At 35.2% G+C, this 25579-nt stretch overlaps 1 protein-coding gene across 2 annotated transcripts in view; it reads left to right on the top strand.

Annotated features, from left to right (window-relative positions):
- CLTC (clathrin heavy chain) overlaps window positions 1-25579 on the top strand; it is a 65194-nt gene that overhangs the window by 30098 nt on the left and 9517 nt on the right. For both annotated transcript variants that reach the window (XM_029926714.1, XM_029926715.1), the window contains exons 5-28: window positions 598-711; window positions 1098-1271; window positions 4761-4958; window positions 5699-5899; window positions 7998-8150; window positions 8761-8883; window positions 9759-9896; window positions 10105-10269; window positions 10410-10590; window positions 11939-12102; window positions 16475-16600; window positions 17197-17339; window positions 19250-19484; window positions 20171-20293; window positions 21180-21325; window positions 21814-21997; window positions 22193-22385; window positions 22970-23127; window positions 23320-23484; window positions 23595-23702; window positions 23789-23956; window positions 24292-24441; window positions 24530-24661; window positions 24776-24886. In XM_029926714.1, coding sequence (XP_029782574.1) covers window positions 598-711; window positions 1098-1271; window positions 4761-4958; window positions 5699-5899; window positions 7998-8150; window positions 8761-8883; window positions 9759-9896; window positions 10105-10269; window positions 10410-10590; window positions 11939-12102; window positions 16475-16600; window positions 17197-17339; window positions 19250-19484; window positions 20171-20293; window positions 21180-21325; window positions 21814-21997; window positions 22193-22385; window positions 22970-23127; window positions 23320-23484; window positions 23595-23702; window positions 23789-23956; window positions 24292-24441; window positions 24530-24661; window positions 24776-24886 — 3753 coding nt within the window. The remainder of the gene's footprint in view (window positions 1-597; window positions 712-1097; window positions 1272-4760; window positions 4959-5698; window positions 5900-7997; window positions 8151-8760; window positions 8884-9758; window positions 9897-10104; window positions 10270-10409; window positions 10591-11938; window positions 12103-16474; window positions 16601-17196; window positions 17340-19249; window positions 19485-20170; window positions 20294-21179; window positions 21326-21813; window positions 21998-22192; window positions 22386-22969; window positions 23128-23319; window positions 23485-23594; window positions 23703-23788; window positions 23957-24291; window positions 24442-24529; window positions 24662-24775; window positions 24887-25579) is intronic.

Below are 25579 nucleotides of genomic sequence, written 5' to 3'. Positions count from 1 at the left end.
AATATAAGGTAGATTGAGATATGATCCCTCTGTTTAACTTTTAAAGTTTTTATCTTGAAATAATACATATCCCTAGGAAGTTACAAGGACAGTACAGAGAGATGCCTATGTTCACTACTTAGTTTTTGGTTACATCTTACAGAGAAAAAGTAGAAGTTGACCTTGGTACAATTGTTTTATTCTGTGTCATTTAATAGAAGTAGATTCATGATATCTTCCTTCTGTTACCCCTTTTTAGTCATACCCACTCAACGCCCTTCTCCCCCCACATCAGTAACACCTGACAGATTTACTCTCTGTACTAATTTACTCTCTGTTTGTATACTATGTAACTTCAAGAATGCTATATAAATACAACTGTATAGCTTGTGACCTTTTGAGATCACATTTTATATCACTTGGCATAATGTCCAGAGACCTTTTTTTTTTTTATTTTTTATTTTTTTTACTCAAGAGTATTCCATGTTTGTACCGTACTTTAATATTTGCCTATTTTAGGACATTTGGGTTGTTTCCAGTCTGGGGCTACAAATAAAGCTGCTGCAATCAACTGCTAAATGATCTAAATTTATACCAATTTTATTTTCTTGTGAACAGTTACATATCATTGAAGTTGGCACACCACCTACAGGGAATCAGCCTTTTCCAAAGAAGGCAGTGGATGTTTTCTTTCCTCCAGAAGCACAAAATGACTTTCCTGTTGCAATGCAGGTATTTTAAGTAAAACAAATGGACTTTTAAAATCTCTCCTCATAACAAAACTAATCCCAGACTACTACTCACAGTAAAAATTAATAGTGTTTAGAAGAATATCTTTTATTTAATAATAAAGTTGATTAGTAAAACTATGCAAAGAAATCTTAACGTTCATGTAATACATAAACTGAGTTATAATAAGTTCAAAATTATATTTTCTCTTTTATACATTTTATTCATACTCTGTTTATAGTAAGAGCTTGGGATATTAATGTGTTGTAAAAAGGAGGAACCATATATGTTAACCTTTTCTAGAATTTATCATCTCTAAAGTGGAATTAGAGTAAATTTTTTTCTTTATAGATTCATGATTTTACTGAAGTGTTGATTTTTTTGTACAGATCAGTGAGAAGCATGATGTAGTGTTCTTGATTACTAAGTATGGTTATATCCACCTCTATGATCTTGAGACTGGCACCTGTATCTACATGAACAGAATCAGTGGAGAAACAATCTTTGTTACTGCACCTCATGAAGCCACAGCTGGAATAATTGGAGTAAACAGAAAGGGACAAGTAAGGAAACCTTGAAACTTAAATTAAGTGATAAAATAACACTGCTGTTAGCTTTTCTTTTTCCCAAAAAGCAAATGTGGTTTCAATGTCAGAAAAGTGTGTGTGTGTGTGTGTGTGTGTGTGTGTGTGTGTAAAAACAGAAGCATGTGATAAAAAGTCTCTTTGATCCTGTCTCAGAGAAAGAACCTATTTGACATATAGGCGCTTAGGATTGTGTTTGTCTGTCTTTATTGTCAAAAGAAATGACTCTCCATACAAAGAAACTTTTAGGGTCACATTTGACAGTCTGTGTACTTTTTTTTTTTTTTTTCAAATATGGGTTTTTTTCTTCCTTTGATTGCTAAAACAGATAATCAACTTTTGGTAAATGAATTCTCTCTACATCTCTTTCCCTAATTCTAATTATTATTAAATAATTAATGTTGGAAGGTGATATGTTACAGTAGCTATTGTGGGGTACCTGGAAAGTTTTCCAATTAGATAGGGGAAATACTAGTTGTTTCAAAATTGTCACGTTGGAACAGACGTCTTCATAGCACCTCACAAGTGACCCTTTTTCTCTTTCCTTAGTATTTTAATGTTCTACCAGGAAGTATCTTATTTTCTAAAAAACGGTTAAAATTTTGAATGCAATGCTATTATTGGCCTTGCCTTTGCTAGTTTTCCTTAAATTGGTATTTTTCCCAGATAGTAAGCAAAGGAAGTAGATAATATATGTATGTAAAGAGTCAAATACTATAGAGAAAGGGAGTCTTTACCTATCATTCCCTATGTCCTCTCCACACCTGGGTAGGTGCTCCTGCTTTATTCCTCTAGACTTTAGGTATCTCTCCTCATCGAATGTATCACAGTGAATTGATTACAATTGCTTGTTAAACTGCTTCAGTCACTATTCTTCATTAAGGAAAGCATTTTTCTATGTTGGGGTTTTTTGTGTTGTTTTTTTTGGTTTTTTTTTTTGCATTTTTCTGTGTTTAATTAGATTTCTACACCAATCACTGTCTTGGCACTAAAACAACTTTAAAAATTCAGTAGCTTTCATTTACTCAGTTGTATGGGACTCTCTTGGAAAAATCAAGAATGCATTGGCCTTTTGGTGAACTAGGTTAGTGATAATTTAATAATCATGAAGTTGTTAAGCCAAAGACTTTTTTATTTCTGCCACTGTGCTGATGACTTTAAGACAATGTTTAGAATAAGGTATCTGGAAATATGTCATCACTTGTATTTGGTTTTCATAACTCTGATTTTAAGAAGTTACTGATCACCTTCCCCAACAAATTTTCTGTACCAGTTGCTCTGAGTAGGGAGATGAGTGTTTATAGTAATGTTAGGACATTTCCTCTGCTCTTTGATCAAAGCCAGTAACTGTTGGGCATCCTTTCTAAGGAATGAAGTCGTGGTTTGTATTGGTTTGAAAATGAAAAGCTATCAAGAACTGATAGCTCAGTTGGTAGAACTGAGTGGGCACTTTATTGTTTTTTAATTTTTTAATGTTTATTTTTGAGAGAGAGAGCATGAGTTGGGGAGGGGCAGAGAGAGAGGGAGACAGAATCCGAAGCAGGCTCCAGGCTCTGAGCTATGAGCATGGAGCCCAACATGGGGCTTGAACCCACAAATAGTGAGATCATGACATGAGCTGAATTCGGAATTCAGGTGCCCCTTCTTTTTTTTCTTTCTTTCTTTTTTCTTTCTTTTTTTTCTTTTTTCTTTTTCTTTTTTTTTTTTTTTTGAGTGGGTACTTCAGAAGGTAGAACAACCTTCTCTGTCCCTTGTAGATCTTAAGTATTGGTTGCTGGAATTCTGCTAGAATAGTCTAAAAATAGGATCAAGATGAAACTATGGATTTGGTGTCTGGGGAGGACAAAGGTGTAGCAATTAGTAGGAAGCTTCAGACAGTGTAGTTGGAACTAGATTCATTCATCTTCCTTACTTTTCCTAGGAGCTAAGTATGAAAAGGGTCCAGAATGCAAAAATTGTAAAGAGAGTAATTTCTTCCTTTAATGTCTTAATTTGTAGTAGAATGGCATGGGGCAGATACAGGATAGCCAAAGCTTTGGGGATGGGGCGGGGGGATCTGACCCGTAGAAGGGAAAACATTTTGGAAGTTAAAATTTCTTCAGTTTTCTCAAAAGGAAACAGAACAGTGAGGGTATACTGTTTCCTGTCTATTTGATTATTGAGTTCTCAGATTATATTTTTATTCTTGTTAGTTCTGGAACAAAAAATTCACATTTTCATTTATTTAACAAATATTAAGCATTTATTTTGGGCAAAACACTGTCTGGTACTAATAATGCAGCTAGGAAAGAAACATCCCTGTCCTTATGTGGAATAGTGACTGAGAAACAGACTAGAAATTGTTGTAGGAGAAGTGCTATTGGGGTAGTATAAGTAGTGTATAAGCTGAGGTATATAACCAGCTCTGATGTTGGGGAGAGGAACGGATATGTACATAGTGAAGGGAAGATTCTCTTTCTCATGTCAACTGATATTAGTTTAGATCTTAGGCAAATAGGGCAGGATTCTGTGACAGTGACATTTTAGGAGGACTAAGGATTGCTTCCCCAAATAGAAGCAATAGAAAATGCTCTTTATTGTTGTCACATTTATTAAGCACCTGCTGTATGCCTTGCATTACAATAGGTGCTTAAAGATTCAGTGATCTTTCACCTCATTGTTATATAATCTGGCCTCTAGGAATGTAAATGTAATTAAAGAAAATTACTAAAAATCCTTGTTTAAAAAAATCCTGAAGTTAAAAGGAATATATCTTAAACTTCTTCCAGCTGAGCCCTAGATTTCATTTAGATTTCATAGCTTTTTCAGAGCCCTGGAGGTTGTCAAGACTGTCTCTCAAGAATTGATAAACAAAGGGGCACCTGGGTGGCTCAGTCGGTTAAGCCTCCGACTTCGGCTCAGGTCAGATCTCATGTTCATGGGTTGGAGCCCCGCGTCAGGCTCTGTGCTGACAGCTAGCTCAGAGCCTGGAGCCTGCTTCCATGTCTGTGTCTCCTTCTCTCTCTCTCTGCCCCTCCCCCTCTCATGCTCTATCTCTCTCTCTCTCTATCAAAAAATAAATAAAACATTAAAAAGAAAATTAAAAAAAAAAGAATTGATAAAATGGAGAGTTGTTTTCAGAGCTCAACTAAATGGGAGCTTTTAGTATTAACCATGTTAAGAATGAATAGACGGTAGCAAAGCAATTTGTTTGGACAATATGAAGATAGTATGAAATAGGGAATTATTTGTTCTACAGAATGGACATATTTTAGGAATCCCTAACTGGTTAGCAATGCTTCAGTCTTCTCTCTCGTGGCCTCTTTTTTTTTTTCTTAAAAATTTTTTTAGAAATTTTTTATGGCAATAAGAAAGCAACTGTCACAATTTCATTACCTTATGACTCAGTATAAACAGCTCTAAGCAGATTTGGTATCATTGATATCCATTTGAATACATTGCAGCTATTCATTAATCTTTAAATTTCAGGTTCTGTCAGTATGTGTGGAAGAAGAAAACATAATTCCTTATATCACCAATGTCCTACAAAATCCTGATTTGGCTCTGAGAATGGCTGTACGTAATAACCTCGCTGGTGCTGAAGAACTCTTTGCCCGGAAATTTAATGCTCTTTTTGCCCAGGGAAATTACTCAGAAGCAGCAAAGGTAGCTGCTAATGCACCAAAGGTAAATAGTTACGAAGATGAAGTTGCCATGATTGGATTAATCTTAATATGTTCTATTTCTAATACTGTTCGGAGTGGAGCCAGTTCTCCACAGAGAAATTAATCTTTTTTAGCTTGCATTTCCTTTAGTCCTGTATGAGTTGCATGTCAGTGCCTTTAGATTTGGTTAGCTTTTTAAAACTCACATGTGTGAAGGATATGTAGGTCTAGCAAGCTATGATTTACACAGATGTGATAATGTTCAGTTACTTAGTTACAACACTGATCTTAGTTACAACATCAATGTTAAGCTACTGATTTTATGTCTAAGATTTGAAAAGTAAGTAGAGTGTGTTAGTAAGATTTATCTGAAGTTTAGCTGAGTTTATTTATTTTTCTTACCAGTTTTGTATTATGTTGGACTGTCTTAACACCTTAGACCCTGATCAATCAGCATTATGAAATTTGCACTCAAATGAAAACCTAGAACAGTAACTAGCTATTACTACTTTATGATTATGCTGTTCTGTTATACATTGGTTGGCATTGTAATTGATAGATTTCTAATTCTGAATAATCTTATAACCTTGAACCAGAGGTGTGACATTTACTGAATCTTTACCATTCATATTGAGGATTTGAAATTTGTAATTGGTAGATGAAATCATGCATTTAAGATTGACACAAGATATCTTTGGAGTTATTAATGTGATGTTGGATCACTTTTTTAAGAAGAGTCTTTAACATTTCTCTTTCTTAAAGGGAATCCTTCGTACTCCAGACACTATCCGTCGGTTCCAGAGTGTCCCAGCCCAGCCGGGTCAAACTTCTCCTTTACTGCAATACTTTGGAATTCTCTTGGACCAGGGCCAACTAAACAAATATGAATCCTTAGAACTGTGTAGGCCTGTACTTCAGCAAGGGCGGAAACAGCTTTTGGAGAAATGGTTAAAAGAAGATAAGGTACGTTAACTTATGTCAACATATTTGCTTTGATTGCATTAAATGCCATAGTAGCCAATTAAAAACATTTAGGCTGCACCAAAATGTCCATTATTTACTGCTTGAAGTATTAGAACAAGGACAGACATTGCATGCGATGCATAAACTTAACTACCTTTTGAAAATACATTTTTTTGTGGCATGTTGAGATAGGGTATCTTTATTTAGTTTTTTTTAATGGAATCCAGAATTCTTGCTTGGTGCTTAAAACTACTAACCTGGAAACAGATTGCTATCCTTTTCCTTTAGGAAGAGTATAGTGAGAGAGGCCTACTTCAGTATACATTTGTATTTGTCAACATATGTAACACTCTTGGATATAAGAATATGTTTTCGTCTCTCACATTCCACACTTGAAATGTCCAGTAGTTTCATCCATACTAAATGCCATATATAATATGTTTTTAGAACATCCCAAATATCATCAAAATTGTTGTATTTGCTGCTAGTAACCATGGGTGGATGTACAAGGAAAATACATAAAATATTGGATCACTGATATGAAGACCTCAGGCCTATCTAATTAGCAGTGGTTGAGATTCCCAAAGTGATTTCAAAGAAAGTTAATTGGCATTACATGGAAAAAAATATTTAACTACCTTCTGAAATTTTTAAAAATGTGAACATACTTTTAAAATCTGTTGTTGACCAGCTTTCTTTACTGTAGGATTTCCCTATGCTTTTTATATTTACTCAGTACTTACTAGTTTCTTTTTATACAGAGCCTCTAATGGTACTGTCTCCTAGAGCACATTATGGGGAACGTTGCTTACTTGTAGGCAACTAACAGATTTAGACATTGTGTTGGTGGCATTATTCCTTTCATATCACCATACCTTTTTTCACAAAATAGCAATATTAAACTGCCCTCTCTTATGCTACTGTCGAGAACTAAGGTGGTACTGTTTAAGTACTCTTGAGTAATGAGTAACTTTTAATGTTGTTATACCTTTCAGCTTTAATGTATATTGATAATATTTTTACATTAGTCATTCTTAGCCCTTGTTTCTTTACCCAGCTTCTGGCAATCTTATAGGATACTAAAGAATAGTACTTCAGAGTTGGGATGCTTGGAGTCTCTGCTGAAGAATAGTTAGTTACTAGCCATATTAGTGAGTGTTTGAGATCCATCTTAATTGTTTAAGATAAGGGAGGAGCACGGAACAACCAAAGTAACTGAGTTGACCTATAGAGCCTTGTGAAAGCTTTTTCTGGGGTATCATTACCTTTTTTTCAGTGGTCCTATGGGATCCACTTATGGTCAAAGGGACGCTGGTCAACTTTACATTAGCACATTCAGTTAAGAGGTATAGGCTCTGGTAGAACTTACTTGTCAGTGATAAACACTATTCTCTAACATTACTATTAAAAGTAGAAAATCAACTCTAGTATGTAAAGCAGACCTCTTAGGGAAGCTGTTTTCCAGATTGGGAGCTGACTGACTCAGCCTTGAATAGCACAAAAGAGGGTATCTGGTTGTATGCCACCCGAAAATTATAAAGTTTTTATTGCTTTGACCTTGTAAAATTAGTATATCCTACTTTACAATCTTAAATCCCAAAGTCAAAATGATAATGGAGCTTAGATTTTTTAGGCATACAGATTATATTGTAATTTTAAGAAGGATCCTTATGGTAAGCCTCATCGGGCTCTTTAAATACTAAATTTTCATTTAGTAACATAACACTAAAAGTTACATTATTTTTGGAAAATTGGGATCATGTGAGTCTGATAATCTGAATATAATATTCTTAATACAAGTATGGGATTCTGCTTTTAAGTGCTTAACTTTCTAGCAAAGTAGTTGTAGCATCTATAAGCATGACGTTTTGGTGGGCTTTTTATCCTTAAGTAGGGTGTGTGGAGAATTCTGCTGAGACAGTCTTGTGAATACAAGGTCAAGAGTCTTTACTAACCACAACCCTTGCATATTTATAATTTGTCCTGGGATAATTGAGTAAGTGCATGTCATATTAGTTATACTTTATAGTAGAAGTGGTATCAACTACTCACTTATAAACTCATGGATTACTAAACAATCTCTTTTTCCTTTGAACAGCTGGAATGTTCTGAAGAACTGGGTGACCTTGTGAAATCTGTGGACCCTACATTGGCACTTAGTGTGTACCTGAGGGCTAATGTCCCAAATAAAGTAATTCAGTGCTTTGCAGAAACAGGTCAAGTCCAGAAGATTGTTTTATATGCTAAAAAAGTGAGTCAATGAAACAGATTCTCTAAAATATCATCAAAACATTGAGAAATTAGCCTTTAGGAACTGTCAGTGACTTTAATAGTGAATTTCTTTAAATTTAGAATTACTTGAAATAGTAATTCTATTTTAGTTCTCACATACAGAATTATGCTTATTCAAAAATGGAGACACTGGGGCACCTGGGTGGCTTAGTAGATAGATAAGGCAGTTCTGATTGAGGGGTTTAGAGTTCAAGCCCCATGCTGGGTGGAGAGATTACTTTAAAAAAATGGTTTTTTAAAAAAATAGAGGTACTCTTGCTTGGGTTTTCAGAATTTAACATGTCAGGGGCATGTTTAACCTGTTAGAACAAACTTTGAAATGATCATTCATTGAAAGTAAGTAAGTCAGTGATAAAAATTTATAGCTATCCATTCAGATATGTTACCACCAAGGTGTTTCTTTGCCTAATAGAAACAAACCAGACTCAAATTTAGCAGTCTAAGTTAAAACTGACTTTGTACTTTTCACCAGTAGTTCTATAGTTGCAAAATTCCGTTGTAGGAAAAGCCTTTAAATGATATAAAAACGAAATTTTGCAGCAGAATTGCAAATTTTTGTCTCTTTGTAGGTTGGATATACTCCAGACTGGATATTTTTGCTGAGAAATGTCATGCGTATCAGTCCAGATCAAGGACAGCAGTTTGCTCAAATGTTAGTTCAGGATGAAGAACCACTTGCTGATATCACCCAGGTAAAAAGGCATTAAAATGTTTTCCGTAGAAGGTGATTTAAATAGGGAATGGGGGGGGCGGGGTCTGGGTTTAAACAGCTTTGGAGAAAAATGGGTTACTAACTTTTCAATTTGTAGAAAGTAGAATGTCCACCTATACACATAAACCTCAATTATCTTATTAAAAAATGCAAAAACAAAAGTTGCAGAAGACTGGACAGGAAGATGCCACCTATATAAGGTTTTAAAACATGCAAAACAGGGGCGCCTGGGTAGCTCAGTCGGTTAAGCATTTGACTCTTGATTTTTGCTGAGGTCTTGATCCCAGAATCCTGGGACTGAGCTCCAGGCTAGGCAAGGGTTTGTTTGGGATTTTTTTTCCCTCTCCCTCTCTCTGTCCCTCTCCCCTCCTCACACACACATGTGTTCTCTCTCTCAAATAAAAATTAAAAGAAAAATGTGCAAAACAACACTATCTTGTTTAGGGATGTATATGTATTAAAAATATGAAAAATGCATAGGGATAATAAAACACAAAGATGGTTGCTACTGTTAATGAGGGAAGAGATGCGTAGAGGAGGTAGGAGTCACAGGTTCCTTCATATTATGTATTTTAAGTAGTTTAAAGTTTTAAAGCTGTTGTTTTGATTATATTGTGCTATAATATAGTATCTTGAAATATTTTGTTTTTACCAGACCTAAAAATAACTGCAGATGACAAAAATTTATTCTTAAATTATGAAGTGATATTGTATAAATAATATTTAAATCTGGGATTTGGTCTGGCAATTTTTTATATGTAAAGAGATTTCTTTTCATTTACACACTGTCAACACTATCATAAAGCAAGCTGTAAACGTTCTTTCTTAAACAAGCTTAAATTCTTTTTTTTCTAGATTGTGGATGTCTTTATGGAATACAATCTAATTCAGCAGTGTACAGCATTCTTACTTGATGCCCTGAAGAATAATCGCCCATCTGAAGGCCCTTTGCAGACACGGTTGCTTGAGATGAACCTTATGCATGCACCTCAGGTATGTTTTTTCCTGTTTTTTCAGACAGGTTTCTAACACTGTTTTAGTAGTTAATTAGAGCTTCTTGGATTAAGCTATTTGAAGCTACTGAGATGCCAGTGTACTCTCCTCCTTTATTAATTGACTCTTGAATCTTATGTAGTCTGGATGTAGAATTATTAATATAAATGGGATGTATAATAAATTTGTCCTATTTGTGGTTTGATAGGTTGCAGACGCTATTCTAGGGAATCAGATGTTTACACATTATGACCGAGCTCATATCGCTCAGCTGTGTGAAAAGGCTGGTTTACTGCAGCGTGCATTAGAACACTTCACTGATTTATATGACATAAAGCGCGCAGTTGTTCACACCCATCTTCTTAACCCTGAGGTATGACAGTCTTTTACCTAACAGAAGCTGTTATGATTAATTGGTTTATTGAAAAAAATTTCATTCCACCATTAGGTTCAATATGATTTCATTTATTTATTTATTTATTTATTTATTTGCCTGTTTATTTTGTCCTCTAGTGGTTAGTGAATTACTTTGGGTCTTTATCAGTAGAAGACTCCCTAGAATGCCTCAGGGCCATGCTGTCTGCCAATATTCGTCAGAATCTTCAGATCTGTGTTCAGGTGGCTTCCAAGTATCATGAACAACTGTCAACTCAATCTCTGATTGAACTTTTTGAATCTTTCAAGAGTTTTGAAGGTAATTAAGACTTTGAGTTGTTTTTAACTAAAATAGTGAAGACAGGTATTGTTATGATCATGGACTATTGAAAATTCTTTCTGCATGATCATTTTTACGGGATAGTTTATTTAATAAATGTCAACTCTTGTGTGCCAAGTTCAGGGTTGTGCAGTGAATGAGACTGCTTGAATATTTTATAGATGAATTAAAGGCAGAATTTTAAGACCCAAATGTATGTAGTAGCTTTGTCATAATTGTATTAAAATGGAAATACTACTGATTAGGTATAATAAGATTTCATGCTTATGTTGTCTGAATCTTACAATGTCAAATGTTTCTACCCGAGGACATTTTGTGACTTATCACTATACACTAGATTTTCTCCATCTTTGCACTATCGATAATTTGTGCTGGATAATTTGCTTTGAGGGTGGGTTGTCATGTGCTTACAGGATATTTAGTAGCATCCCTGGCTTCTTCCCACTAGATGCCAGTAGCATCAGCTGCACCAGGTGTGGCCACCAAAAGTGTCTTTACACATTGCCAGATACCTGTCTCCTGGGAAGGAAAGCACCTCATTTGAGAATCAATGCTGTATTGAGTACTAAATCACTCACTGTTGGGTGACTCTTAGGTTTATTAGCTAAACGTCTGATCCTCAATTACCTTTTTTTCCTTCTTTTTGTCATAATGCTCTAGACAGAAGGAATAAAGAGATTTCTACTAGTTTTCTTAGTTTTCGTAAGTTAACTCTGCAGTACATTGATTTTGTTCATTCGAGTACAGTAGGTACTAGTCACATGTAGCCACATAAAGTAATTAAAATTGAATACAATTAAAATTTTAGATCTTTAGTCACAGTAGCCACATTTCAAGTGTTTAAAAGCTGCATGTGGTTAGCGGCTCCTATGTTGGACAGTGCAGATTTAGAACATTATCATCATTGCAGAATGTTCTCTTGGACAGCACTGTATTAAATTCTTTTCAAACCACTTTTGTATTTTTCCTATTAGCTACATATAGGAAAAACCTGCTATAAGGGACTTCGTTTAAAATTTCTCATAGGGAATATGGTGTGATCATTAGCTTTCATACCAAGTAGGCCCCAATTTCTCAACTACTAGAAAACATTGAATTGTCTGTTCTTTAGGGATTAAAGTACAAATCCATTTATTGAACTGATTATTGGATTAATTAGTATTCTTAATTGAGCCTTTTGAGCAACCAATTTTTATTTGGGACCATTCAGCGTAACATTTTTTAAAACAGGTATAATTGACATATTTTTTAATTACTTAAATATTTTTCAGTTCTGCCAGTCTCAGAGGTGTATCTATGCTTAATTTCAGTTATTTGTCTCTTTAAGGTCTCTTTTATTTTCTGGGATCCATTGTTAACTTTAGTCAGGACCCAGATGTGCACTTTAAGTATATTCAGGCAGCTTGCAAGACTGGACAGATCAAAGAAGTAGAAAGAATCTGCAGAGAAAGCAACTGTTATGATCCTGAGCGAGTCAAGAATTTTCTCAAGGTAAGTGGTTTTGAGTAATGCACTCACTTTCTGGTTGGATTGAAGATCAGCAGTTCTACACAGGTCTCATCATAGTTTGAAAAAAAATTTTTTCCCCTAAATGGGGAAGTTTTAACATTCTCAATTTGTGTGCTGAATTATTTCTTCCAAATTTAATACTCTGTGGTTTCTTCTGAAATAGGGAAGGGAATTGGTAAATAATACCTAGGAATGACCATCTTGTTAAAAAAATAAATAAAAGAATCACCATTTCTTTAAATGAAGAAAAAATAGCACTTTGTCAAAGGAATTTCCTTTCATTTCAATTTTGGAAGAAAAATTTTGAAAAGTGGTTGGAGATTCTCAATGTCATTTTAGTATTCTGTATATGCCCCTTTTGAAGATTAAGATCTGCTTGCCCTCAGTGTCCTTTCCAGGAGCTTCTATTATATACAAAGCCTTCTGTTATCTGAAGGACATCAGTTTATCTCTTATCAAATTAGCTTTTTTCTAGAAACTGAGTTAATCACGTATAATTCATTAAACTGAAGGTAAGATCAAACAGAAAAACCATCACTTTTTGTTATTAGGTATAGGGAAGTAATAACTTCTTATATTGGAGTGAGGAGTAATGGTTTAAAGATTTTTAGCTCTTTAAAACCTACTTTAGCACAGCTGAATTTGTTTAATGTTTACTTAACTTTAGCTTTATTCTCATACCTACTAGTTTCATTGTGAGAAAAATAAAACTTCAAAATTGGCAGTTGTCAATGAAAATCAGGTAGAGTATGGAACACTCAGATTACCCCTTAAAATGTATGTATTTATATATTTTGCATTTAAATTATATATATACATATATATGTGAAATGATTCCATAGACTATAAAATTCTTAAGTATTTTGTGCTTTTTGGAAGCATTTTGCATTGAAACTAAAACCAAATGTTTATTTTGTAATTCAGTAAAAAAAAAATTTAGGCTTTTCCTATTCCTACATTGTTATTTTGGATAGTCTATAGTTAACTGTTTGCTCTTTTGAAGAATCACTACTGGCTTTTAGATTAAATAGCTAAGACCCTTAGAGATTTTAGTGTAGTGTGATAGTGGAAGTGTAGAAGTTGTCCCATACTTCATATTAAAAGATAAACACTCCCCCCGAGATAGCTTTATAATATCTTGGCCATCGTGAGTATTCTGAGTAGCCTGGCTAGTCTGATGTATTTGAATCCAAGTCTTCTGGTTTCAAAAAGCCCTCTGAGGAGGATTTGATACTCTATGCTTGACTAGACAACCCATGATAGTATTTCACTTCTTCCTTTGAGTATCGGTACTGTTTCCTTTTTTTAAAAATACTACCAGATTTTTAAGCTGATTTCTTTTTTTATTGTTAGTAAGCTTCCACTGTTATGCTTCAGTTGCCATTTCTTTAGAATTGTGTTTTGTATTTTTGAATCATTTATGTGTAAAACAAAACTAATTAACTTTTTCACTTAATTATGACTTGAATTTCAAAAAACAAATCTTCTGGACCCTGGCATGGTACAGCTAGTGTAGGTTGCTTGGCCCCCCCGAGACCTAACGAGAGAGGCCTTCCCTTCCATACATCACACTATGAATTACGTACAGATCTGGTAGAGCAGGGAAATGGATATGAATTTTGGGCTTTTACACCAGTCAGACCCGGTTCAAATTCTGTTTCTGTTGTTACCTGTTATTCATTAAGTATCTGTTGTCTCAGGCAAATTAACTAATATGTCTCAGCCTTGGTTTCTCCGATCAGAAGCTGTGTTAATCAAGTCAAGCACCTTGTATGCCATAGATGTTGAGGTGATAACCCTTGTTAATAAACTGTGTTGGTGGGCCTTGGAAGTAAGGTAGAGTCGGCCTACATATGATCTCTTTCTATCAGGGAGGTTTTCTTTTTAGTTTTAAGTTATTACTGACTTTGTGAAGGAATTTTAATTCCAGCTTGAGTTAGATGTAAATCTTGTGTCTTCTCTTTAGTCTGAGATGGGAGCTCAGCAGTAAGATGCTACATTGTTTTCAACCTTTCACTGTAGTAGTAAGAATGAACATAGGAGGCCCTTTACTCACTTTCCTTATTGACCTGTACAGTATAGCTACAAGCTGTATCCTGTTATTAAACTTCAGTTTGGAGGTACTAGCTGTATGAGAATTGGTGGTATATGTAAACTCTGGTAAGAAAAATAATTCTGAACATTGAAGTGCCTATTACATGCTAGCCACCAGGAATATACAGAGATTGGTAGATGATGACTTCTCTTTCATGTAGTCTGTGAGCAGGATGAAATGGTGTCATTGGCATCATTTGGCTCATGCATTAACCCCGTGGAACTATGGCTCTCCGTAGAAAGCATGGAACTGTTTTTCAGACCCATGATGTGCTTCCTGCTACCTTTAATCTTATTTTGTATCTTTTTTCTTTTCTGGTTGTATTTAAACCATACTTGCCTGCTTGTTATTCCTGGAACTCCCTGAACCCTCTCCTGCCCCAGGACCTTTGCTTATGCCCTTTTCCACTTTTTTTCTCAAATCTTCATGACCAGGATCTTTTTACCTTCATTCAGATTTCAGATGAAATGTCATGAGAAAGGATGTCTCAGCTTACCCTTTTAAAAATAAAACCTATCCCTGTTCCATCCTCCCCTCCCCCATATCCTGCTTTATTTTTCTTTAGAATATTTAACATTGTAAGACATTGTTTTTTCCCCATTAGAACATAAGTTCTTTGAGGGAATGCTGCAGTGCATAAGAAGAGTGTCTGGTATGGAGGTGCTCAGTAAATATTAGTTAAGTGAATAACTTAATGTTTAAGAAAACCTCTGAATGTGTTTATATAATTTCAGTTTTAATCTTAAAATCTTTAACCATAATTGCTAGTGGGTAACCTTTTATTTTAGTAAATAATTAAAAATATTAATAGCATCAATCTCATGTGTGAAATCATGTAAATTTAGGCAATCAAAAACTAGTTTTTATCTACTTTTTCAATCTTACATTTTCTTTGGGAGTACAATATAATTGTCAACAGAAATTTTAAACATCCACACATGAGAACAGAACATCTGAGTAGTCTTGCATTACTTCCAAATGGATTTTCTAAGTGTAAAATAAAGTATATAATATTTTATGTGATTATTAAAGAGAATAAAGAGGACTAGGGTGTTGATCTACTAATTTTTTTGATATTCATTTAGTAGGAAAAACTTGGCCAGTTGAAATCTTTGGATAGGTAGATCCAACATTTTGTCTAGAAATGATTGTAGCAGCTGTTAGTACAGAGTTTCCATGATTCTAAATAAATAACACATGGTTTAGACTTTCCTTAACGTGAAAAATCTGCAGCTGGACTTCTACTTCAGATTTACAGCCATTTTGACTTTTTTATCCAGGATTTCTCCTACTCCTAGATTTAGTTTGGTGTTCTCTGATCACTTCATAGGCTAATCTTCAGTTATTTATAATTGGATTAGTGATATGTGCTAAACTTAGGAACCATTTTATTGTAACATTGCAAATGTTCTTAGTGGCTGTCATTGGGGAAAGTCCTATCTTGCTTAGTTCTACGTGCTTAGTAGGCTGTCATAGAGGAATCATTTATTGAGGAATGTTTCACTTTGTATAAATGAATTCCTGATGGAAACTGTTGTTTTTTGTGCTGTACCTTATGTCTGTGGAATGTAACAGGACATGTATCAGGTAAATGCCCAGTATAGGTCTTACCTACCTGTCTGTAACATCTGTGTAAATCTGTAAGTAGGATTATAGTTTGGTATTTGTAATGGTAAAAGCAATTGGTAATTTAAAGATGTTTTTTCTTTGTGTGCTTTTTTTTTTTAATCTTATCACAGCAGCATGTGGTATATTCGTGGCTGTCACCATCATGCTGCTCCTCGTAGGCTTTATTGTAATAGTGTTAGAGGCTGACCATATAGACTGGAAGTTGGGAGGGATAAAAAACATCATCATTAGTTTGAAACAACTGTGAGCCATTTTTGCCATAATTTTGACAATGTAACTGTAGTTCTTAAGTCAACACTCAATTCCGTTGAAATGTTATTATTAAAGTCCGCAATGTGATGATTTTCTGTCCTAAATGCCACTGGTGGCTCACAAATCTTAATTTGCTAGTCTTTGGTAAATGGTATATGTGGAAAAGACCTGATATTTTGCTATGAATCTAAGTATAGTGTAGTCAGGATTTAGTAAAACTGGGATGAGCATACACCAGCTACTGGGGCATTTCTTTCTTTGAGAGAAGAGTCAAGTTGATGTGAGCCTTTCCTACCAGTGTAGAACAGATTCTCCTGTTTTACATAGATTCCATAGCTCACAGAAGGAGACAAATATGGCTTCTTTTTCTTTTTTCAGGAAGCGAAGCTAACAGATCAGTTACCACTTATCATTGTGTGTGATCGATTTGACTTTGTCCATGATTTGGTGCTCTATTTATATAGAAATAATCTTCAAAAGTACATAGAGATATACGTACAGAAGGTAGGTAATACTTTAAAATACGTTATTGTAGATCGTACTTCTTATACTCTGGAAATCTCCATATCCATTTGAAACTCTGTACAAAATGGGAGTGGTTGGCTATAGTGGCATTCAACTTTTTCCCTTCAGAATCCTTATTTAGATTAGAATTTTACATTCAGGTAGAAGTACAGAACAAACTGCTCTAGTTGAAAAAGTTGGGTGACACCTACACACTACTTGGTGACCCAGCCCCTGAGGTGTTCGTGTGGAGGCCATATACTTTTAAAGCACACTAAAACCATCTTAAATACTGATCTTAGAAACTTCACCTTCTAACTCCAGATATAGAAAGGCAGTTCTGCTGTAATAGAGGCCTTTTAAGTAGTTTTCTATAGACATTCTGTGACTGTAGCTTCTTTGGGCTTTATGTGGAGCAATGCTGAGGTAATTATTTAACCAGGCCACTTATCCTGACTACTTGCAAATTTATACTCTCAATTTATTACTGAATTTTAAAGGTGAGCTAAAAAGAGGGAATATAGTGTAATTTTTTTAAAAACTTCTTTTTGCTTTGCTTTTTAATAAGATAATGACTTTTTATTTTTAAACCATAGGTGAATCCAAGTCGACTTCCTGTGGTTATTGGAGGATTGCTTGATGTTGATTGCTCTGAAGATGTCATTAAAAATTTGATTCTTGTTGTAAGAGGTCAATTCTCTACTGATGAGCTTGTAGCTGAGGTTGAAAAAAGAAACAGGTGTGGTACCATTTTGACCTACTTTACTGGGATAAATTAAAAGTCGATCATACTTCCCTGGAGACACCTAATTTAGAGGTGATAAGTTAGCTGAAGGTGCTGAAAGAAAATCTGTTTTCTAACACATTATAGTTTTGTCATCTAGACCTCATTTACATGTTTTTAATCACAGCTGTGTGAATTGACTCTATGTTTTTAATGTAAACTATGTAAAAAGCCTCTTTTTACCTTGGTACAGTACTACTATTTCAGTAACAAGTTCTCTGATTAGTTTTCTCAAGTATAATGAGAAAAAAGAGTTCCTGCATAACTCTGGGGTTAAACTGCTTTTAATTTGAACCTTAATGTGATGATATGAATCCTGAATTTCCAACAAAGGAGAATGAGTGCTTCTAAAATTTATTATACCATGAAGTCTTTATTTTTAGCTGGGACATTTTTATGAATTCATGTGTTTAGAAAGTGATAGATAAGTGAGGTTGGTGGGTTGATATAACAGTGGGAAATTACTCTGGCTTTGAAAGATAACAAGAAAACCTATGGGATTTTTTTTATGTTCTTTATTTATTTTTGAGAGAGAGAGACAGCACGAGTAGGAGAGGGTCAGAGAGAGAGGGAGACACAGAATCTGAAGACAGGCTCCAGGCTCTTGCTAGCTGTCAGCACAGAGCCTGATGCCGGGGCTCAAACCCACATGATCATGAGATCATGATCTGAGCCGAAGTCAGACGCTTAACCAACTGAGCCACCCAGGCGCCCCTGGGATTTAATTTTAACCTGAGTTGGTATAGGTGTCCTAATAATGGTATTCAAAGAATTTGTATTTGACTATTTCAAACATAGAAAAATTCTGTATGTAAGTACAATGGAGATCTAGAAGACTGATTTTTAAAGCTTGAGCCTAGTTTGAACTGATTGTAGGTCATAACAGTTTATCATTTGGAAGGAGGTTTCAGTTGAGTCCTAAATCTAATAACTGAACAGTCTTGTTTGTTGTATATTCCAAGCAAATAGACAGTTACAGTTAGACAATTTGACCTTTAAGTTACATGTTATGTTGTGATATAAACTAGATTCACATCTGAGTCATTAGTCTAAATGTGCCTTAGCTAATCTTTATTCTTTCATGTGCCATGGCATATCTGCTTGGGTTGCATGTGTTTACAGGATCTTGATTTTTTTTTTGCCTTAATACAAAAGTTGTGTCTACCCTAGTGGGAATGTGTTCAAAATGACTACATGAATTTGGTAGCCAAAATATGGCCTACTGTTTTTCCTCTGGGTGCTTGTAATATTAACTATGGCCAAAAGAGTGTTAGTCATCAGGACCATTGAAACATAAGCTATAGTGAAGTGATACCATGATCCTTGGTGGAGTGATCACATGACTGCCAGTATTATTAAACTTAGAGTTCCTAATGCTACCAGATTTTTTTCCCATTGTGTATTTAGAGTTCGCCCCCTTTGACTATAGGTAATATCTGTTAATTATGTTAAAATTGTAAGGAACTTTTAGATAATCTGGCCTGTTTTATCATACCACATTCCCATCTTCTAAATATCTAAATATTTTGTCTAGTATAAAAAAGAATACTATGAATCTATCTCTTCTTTCTATATCCTATCTAGGTAGTGTGGCAGATAGGTCTAGCAGACTCTAAAGATACCTTCTGTGAAATCTTGGGCAAATCATTTAATCATCTCTGAATTGTAATTCCCCATTTGTAATGGAATTGTTGAGAAATCAAAATCACGTATGGGAAGGCATATTATATACCATATAAGATACTTCTGTAGTTAGCATGTCAAGAGTTGTGTGTGCTCTTTTTATAATACAGCATGTGTGGTTGTGTGTGTGTGTGCGTGTGTGTGTGTGTGTGTGTGGTTGTTTTTTTTTTTTTTAATACTAGATTGAAACTGCTTCTGCCTTGGCTAGAGGCCAGAATTCACGAGGGCTGTGAGGAGCCTGCTACTCACAACGCACTAGCCAAAATCTACATAGACAGTAATAACAACCCAGAGAGATTTCTTCGTGAAAATCCTTATTATGACAGTCGTGTTGTTGGAAAGTATTGTGAGAAGAGAGATCCACATTTGGCTTGTGTTGCTTATGAACGTGGCCAGTGTGATCTGGAACTTATTAACGTGAGTACTGATAGCTGAATGTGTATAGAGAGGAGGCTGCATTTTAAAAACCTGTTGCATAATGTTAAATTAGTGAATTTTGAGTTTGGCTTTACGTAATATAGAGCATTTCTTGTAGATGTGTGCTTTCCTTAAAAACTTTATTTGCCAATAATTGTGATTATAAAGTGGCCAAAATAGTAAATTGTCTATCTTCATTTATTAACATTTTAATCCAGTAGTTTTGTTACTGTGTTTTCATACACTCTCATACATAAACACACATACATACCATACATACTACACATGTATATGTGTGTACTTACGAGAATAAGTTGCATATCTCTTCAGTGTATTTCTAAGAGTAAGGATATTCTGTTTCAGAACCACACTGTGAGCAACTTGACCAACTTCAGTCATTTTGACACTGATAGAATACTTGTAATGTCTGTTTTATTCTAGTTTTGTCATTTGACTGGGTCAATGACATTTTATAACATTTTTTTCCTTTAGTACAGGATTACATACTGAATTTTAATAAGAAAAACTTGGTTGTGACCTATTCAGGTTTATATGTAAAAGTAATGAATTTTTTCCCAATAAAACAAATAGGGTGTATTTATATAAAGGAAATAACCGTTAAAGTAGTTAGTCTATGAAAAATCTTTTCTTTTTACCATGAAACTAACCGTTAATATCTTATTTAGGTCTGCAATGAGAATTCCCTCTTCAAAAGTCTTTCCCGCTACTTGGTGCGCCGCAAGGACCCAGAACTCTGGGGTAGTGTGCTGCTGGAAAGCAATCCTTACAGGAGACCACTCATTGACCAGGTGAAAATGTTTATTTCTTTCTTGAGAAAGAGTGTACGCAAGTGGGAGAAGGGGCAGAGAGAAGAGGGAGAGAGAAATCCCAAGCAGATCCAATACTTGTCAGCACAGAGTCTGATGAGAGGCTGGAACTTGCACACTGTGAAATCATGACTTGAGCCAAAACCAAGAGTCAGGATGCTTAGCCAACTGAGCCACCCAGGCACCCCTTAAGGCTCATCTTTTTAACTATAAATAAAACTTTTCCTGTTATTATAAACCCACATGTAAATGGATCATATTTTACTAAGAGAGAGGCAGTAAAAAGAATAAAATGAAATGGTACTAATATATAAAAATATACACATAAATTGAAACATTTTTTAAAACCCTGAAAAGTTAAAAAAAAAAAAAGTGAAAAAGTTGAATGTTGTTTTAATGGTTCTTAAATTCTCCTGGTTGAAGTATACCTATGAAAGAGAATAAATGAAAAGCTGTTAATTTTTCATTCCTCTCCTAGGAAGTATTTCTAAGGAAAATTCCCATGTTAGATATAAAGCCTCCTGGATAAATTTATTGAAGAATCTGGGAGCCACATAAGTAGCCAAAACTGGAGGAATTACTGAGTCAGTAATTGCCGTATCTATGTAGTCAAATTCTATGTAGCCATTAAAGTGATAATAAGGAGAGTGGTTATTATGGATAATGTTTTAATCAGGAAAAAAGAAATTATGTAATTAGGGTGATTTTTCAGGAGAATGCAATTACACATAGTATGGGTATATGTAAATTTGTGTAGAGAACACCTTTGTGTGGTAAAGGTATTTTTCCTATGCCAGATTATTCTTATTAGATAATGTCTTAATAACCACGCTGATTTTTAGTTCTTAACTCTATATGTACTCTGTAGGTTGTACAGACAGCCTTGTCTGAAACTCAGGACCCTGAAGAAGTGTCAGTAACTGTCAAGGCTTTTATGACTGCAGACCTTCCTAATGAACTCATTGAACTGCTGGAGAAAATTGTCCTTGATAACTCTGTATTCAGTGAACACAGGTATGCTATAAGTAGGGTCCATTGGCGCTTTATATTCAGTCCTTTTTTTTTTTTTTAAGTTTCTGTATTTTGAGAGATTGAGAGAGAGAAAGCAAGCAGGAGAGGGGCAGAGAGAGAATCCCAAGCAGGCTCTACATCATCAGTGTGGAGCCTGATGAGGAGCTCGAACTTGCTGACTGTGAGGTCATGATCCGAGCCCAAACCAATAGTCAGAACACTTAACTAACTGAGCTATCCAGGCATGCCCTCCCCATCCCCCATATTCAGTCTTAAGTTATGGTCAGTCAGTTCTGAGAAGGGACAAAAAGACAAAGATTAGAGAATGTTGTTTAAATTATTACTCTTCTCATAATACTCTTCATCCTGCCATTGAGACCAAAAAAAAAAAAACCAAAAAACAAAACTCTTCATAGCTGTAGTGTTTATTCTTTAGGACTAATAAACTTTTGAAGTACTACATCCCCCTCCGATTTTTTTTCCCTTACAAGGAATCTGCAAAACCTCCTCATCCTCACTGCAATCAAGGCTGACCGTACACGTGTTATGGAGTATATTAACCGCCTGGATAATTATGACGCCCCAGATATTGCCAATATCGCCATCTGCAATGAGTTGTTTGAAGAAGCATTTGCCATTTTCCGGAAATTTGATGTCAATACATCAGCAGTGCAGGTAGATCTTTAGATTATCTAAGTTGATTTACTGAAGGTAATGCCTTCCCTTGATTGTATGCATTGATATGTTAGGCCTGGCATAATTGATGGCTTGGGCAGTAGAAAAAGCAGTAAAATCCTAACCATTTACATGTAATTGCTGTGTGACAAGATTCATTCTATTGTAACCCTAACTTAGAAATTGGTTGCCTAGGTCTTGATTGAACATATTGGAAACTTGGACCGGGCATATGAGTTTGCTGAACGTTGCAACGAACCTGCAGTCTGGAGTCAGCTTGCAAAAGCCCAGTTGCAGAAAGGAATGGTGAAAGAAGCCATTGATTCTTACATCAAAGCAGATGATCCTTCATCCTACATGGAAGTTGTTCAGGCTGCCAACACTAGTGGTATGACTTCTTTCATATGTTTGTGACCTCAGAAAATGTACCTAAGCTCTGATTAGCCTAAGCATTAGGACATCGGTCTATTATGAATTTCTGTAGGCGTTAGATACTGCATGATTACTTGTGAAGACACCACTCCATCTTAGTCCACATACAGAGAGGGTGCGTTTTATGAACTTTCAAAGGTCCATAGGGAAGATTACTTTTCTTTCTTTCTTTCTTTCTTTTTTTTTTTAAATAGTTTATTACCAAGTTGGTTTCCATATAACACCTAGTGCTCTTCCCCACAAGTGCCCCTTTCCATGACCGGGAAGATTAATTTTCTGTTTTGAAATGTCATAAAATTCTGATCGAGTTCTAATTTTACAACTTTAAGGAAAGGGAGGAATTCAGCTGTTCATTTAGTCAGAGATAATACAGACATATAATAGGAATTTTGCCATTTTAGATGCATTTCATTGTTTAGATTTGTTACTTTCTATATTGTTTCCTTAAAAATGAAATTAACAGCAATTCTCATTTACTTGAGTGAAAAAATAAATGTTAGGATATTAGTGTTTGGATTTATTTTCTTTTTTTATACTTAGGAAACTGGGAAGAACTAGTGAAATACTTGCAGATGGCCCGTAAGAAGGCTCGTGAGTCCTATGTGGAGACAGAATTGATATTTGCACTGGCTAAAACAAACCGTCTTGCAGAGTTGGAAGAGTTCATCAATGGGCCAAATAATGCTCATATCCAACAAGTGGGTTTCCTGTTCAGATTTCTTCAGAATGTAAAAATAAACTGTTAAGCAGCTTTTTATTAGTAGGATCACCTCATCACAGCTGATGATTCCAAAGGAAATACAGTGTTTATCAGTATTGAATTGTGACTTTGGAAAGAGGATTGAGTTTAGGCTTACTGAAAATGGATCGTGTGTGTTTGTTTGTTTCAGGTTGGTGATCGTTGTTATGATGAGAAAATGTATGATGCTGCTAAATTACTGTACAACAATGTCTCTAATTTTGGACGCTTGGCATCTACCCTGGTTCACCTGGGTGAATATCAGGCAGCTGTTGATGGAGCTAGGAAGGCCAACAGCACTCGGACATGGAAAGAGGTGATCTCAATACCACTTTCAGTGAAGAATTAAGATTTTTAGAACTGTCTTTATTTGAATTAACCAGCATGTTTACTTTTGAGTTTATGTAGTTGAAATTTTTATTGTAGGTCTGCTTCGCCTGTGTAGATGGCAAGGAGTTCCGGCTGGCTCAGATGTGTGGGCTTCATATTGTAGTACATGCAGACGAATTGGAGGAACTTATCAACTACTATCAGGTAATGAACAAGAATCTTTTATTAATGGAGTGAGATCTATTGCCATAAATAGTCTCCATCTTTAATTGCATGTTTCCTTTATTCAGGATCGAGGATACTTTGAAGAACTGATAACCATGTTGGAAGCAGCACTGGGACTTGAGCGAGCTCATATGGGAATGTTTACCGAGTTAGCTATTCTATATTCTAAATTTAAGCCACAGAAAATGAGGGAGCACCTGGAGCTGTTCTGGTCCAGAGTGAATATTCCTAAGGTAACCAACCTTTTAACACTGTGAGGTAGCTCTGTAGTTATAACTAAAACTTTAATGGGTTGCCTGGGTGGCTCAGTCAGTTAAGCGCCCCAACTCTTGATTTCAGCTCATGTCACAATCTCATGGTTTGTGGGTTTAGGCCTACTTCAGGCTCTGCAAGGACAGTGTGGTGCTTGCTTGGGATTCTCTCTCCCTTTCTCTGGCCCTCATCCACTTGCACATGTGTGCACATGTGCATGCTCTCTCTTTCAAAATAAACTTTATATCTTTAATTTTTCAAGCTTTAGCTAAAATTACAGTCCCATATCTAAAGCAATTAAATTTCTCTTACATAGGTGCTTAGAGCTGCAGAACAAGCTCATCTCTGGGCAGAATTGGTGTTTTTGTATGACAAGTATGAAGAGTATGATAATGCCATAATTACTATGATGAATCATCCAACTGATGCATGGAAAGAAGGGCAGTTCAAAGATATTATTACCAAGGTATGTATTTTCTTCAGAAAATATAAGTTGCAAAAGAAGCTCATTAGAAAATAACTCCTAACTTCTGTGTGGACTTTTCCCATTTTAGGTTGCCAATGTGGAACTATACTACAGAGCAATACAGTTCTACTTAGAATTCAAGCCTCTGTTGTTAAATGATTTGCTGATGGTGCTATCTCCACGGTTGGATCATACTCGTGCTGTCAATTATTTCAGCAAGGTAATTTTTAAAACTTTATAACCTCATAGTAGGCACCTAAGACATACATGGTTAACTTTTGTGTATGGAACTTTAAGGATTTATTATGTTTGTAAAACACTCTTTATTTTAAAGGTTAAACAGCTACCACTGGTGAAACCATATTTGCGTTCAGTTCAAAACCACAACAACAAATCTGTGAATGAATCACTGAACAACCTCTTTATTACTGAAGAAGATTATCAGGTGAAACCTTTTAGTTCTTGCATATATTCTCAAAATTCAGGTTATAAATGGGTTGTTGAAATGTTTTTGAGAGAAAAAGCCTATTGTCTCGTAAGTTTGTAAACAGTAGGTACTATATGCCTAGGATCTAAATTTAGTGGTGTTTTTAGGATCAATAAATCTGACTTTTAAGTGCCAAGTTTGCAGAATTTTGCTTAGAGCTTGTCTTGATTGATGCTTTAGAGAAAATTAGAGTTAAGGTCAAGCTAGTTGACTTTTCTCTCTCTTGTTATCAACATATGATGGGTTCAGATCCCATGCTGAGCTGTATGACTAAATACCATGTCAGGTTGTAGTAGAAGTTTCTCTGAAACATAAAATCTTATCTTCCAAATTACAAATCCTCCCATTTTCATACCTGTTTCAAAGTTTTGATACTAAAAACCTTGGAGAAAATTGTAGAAATTTTATAGTACCCTTGAGGATTTTACTGTTACACAATCAGATTGAAGAACCTCTATACATGTTCAGCTTACAACTTTCTGGTTTGATGTTTAAATGCTATTGTATTATAATACTTATTGACCAAGCTGTATTCTGTATTCTATTCTGATCTATATAGCATACTGATCACATCATATACAGTCAGTCATATACAGTAATGACTCGATCAAGAATCATGGAACAAATTTTAAACAAAAATGAAACTGATTT

The sequence above is a fragment of the Suricata suricatta genome, chromosome 17 (genome assembly GCF_006229205.1).
Source record: "Suricata suricatta isolate VVHF042 chromosome 17, meerkat_22Aug2017_6uvM2_HiC, whole genome shotgun sequence".
In the NCBI taxonomy this organism is placed as follows: domain Eukaryota; kingdom Metazoa; phylum Chordata; class Mammalia; order Carnivora; family Herpestidae; genus Suricata; species Suricata suricatta.
Note: the sequence above shows the minus strand (reverse complement) of the source record. Positions and strands in the feature narration are given on the sequence as shown.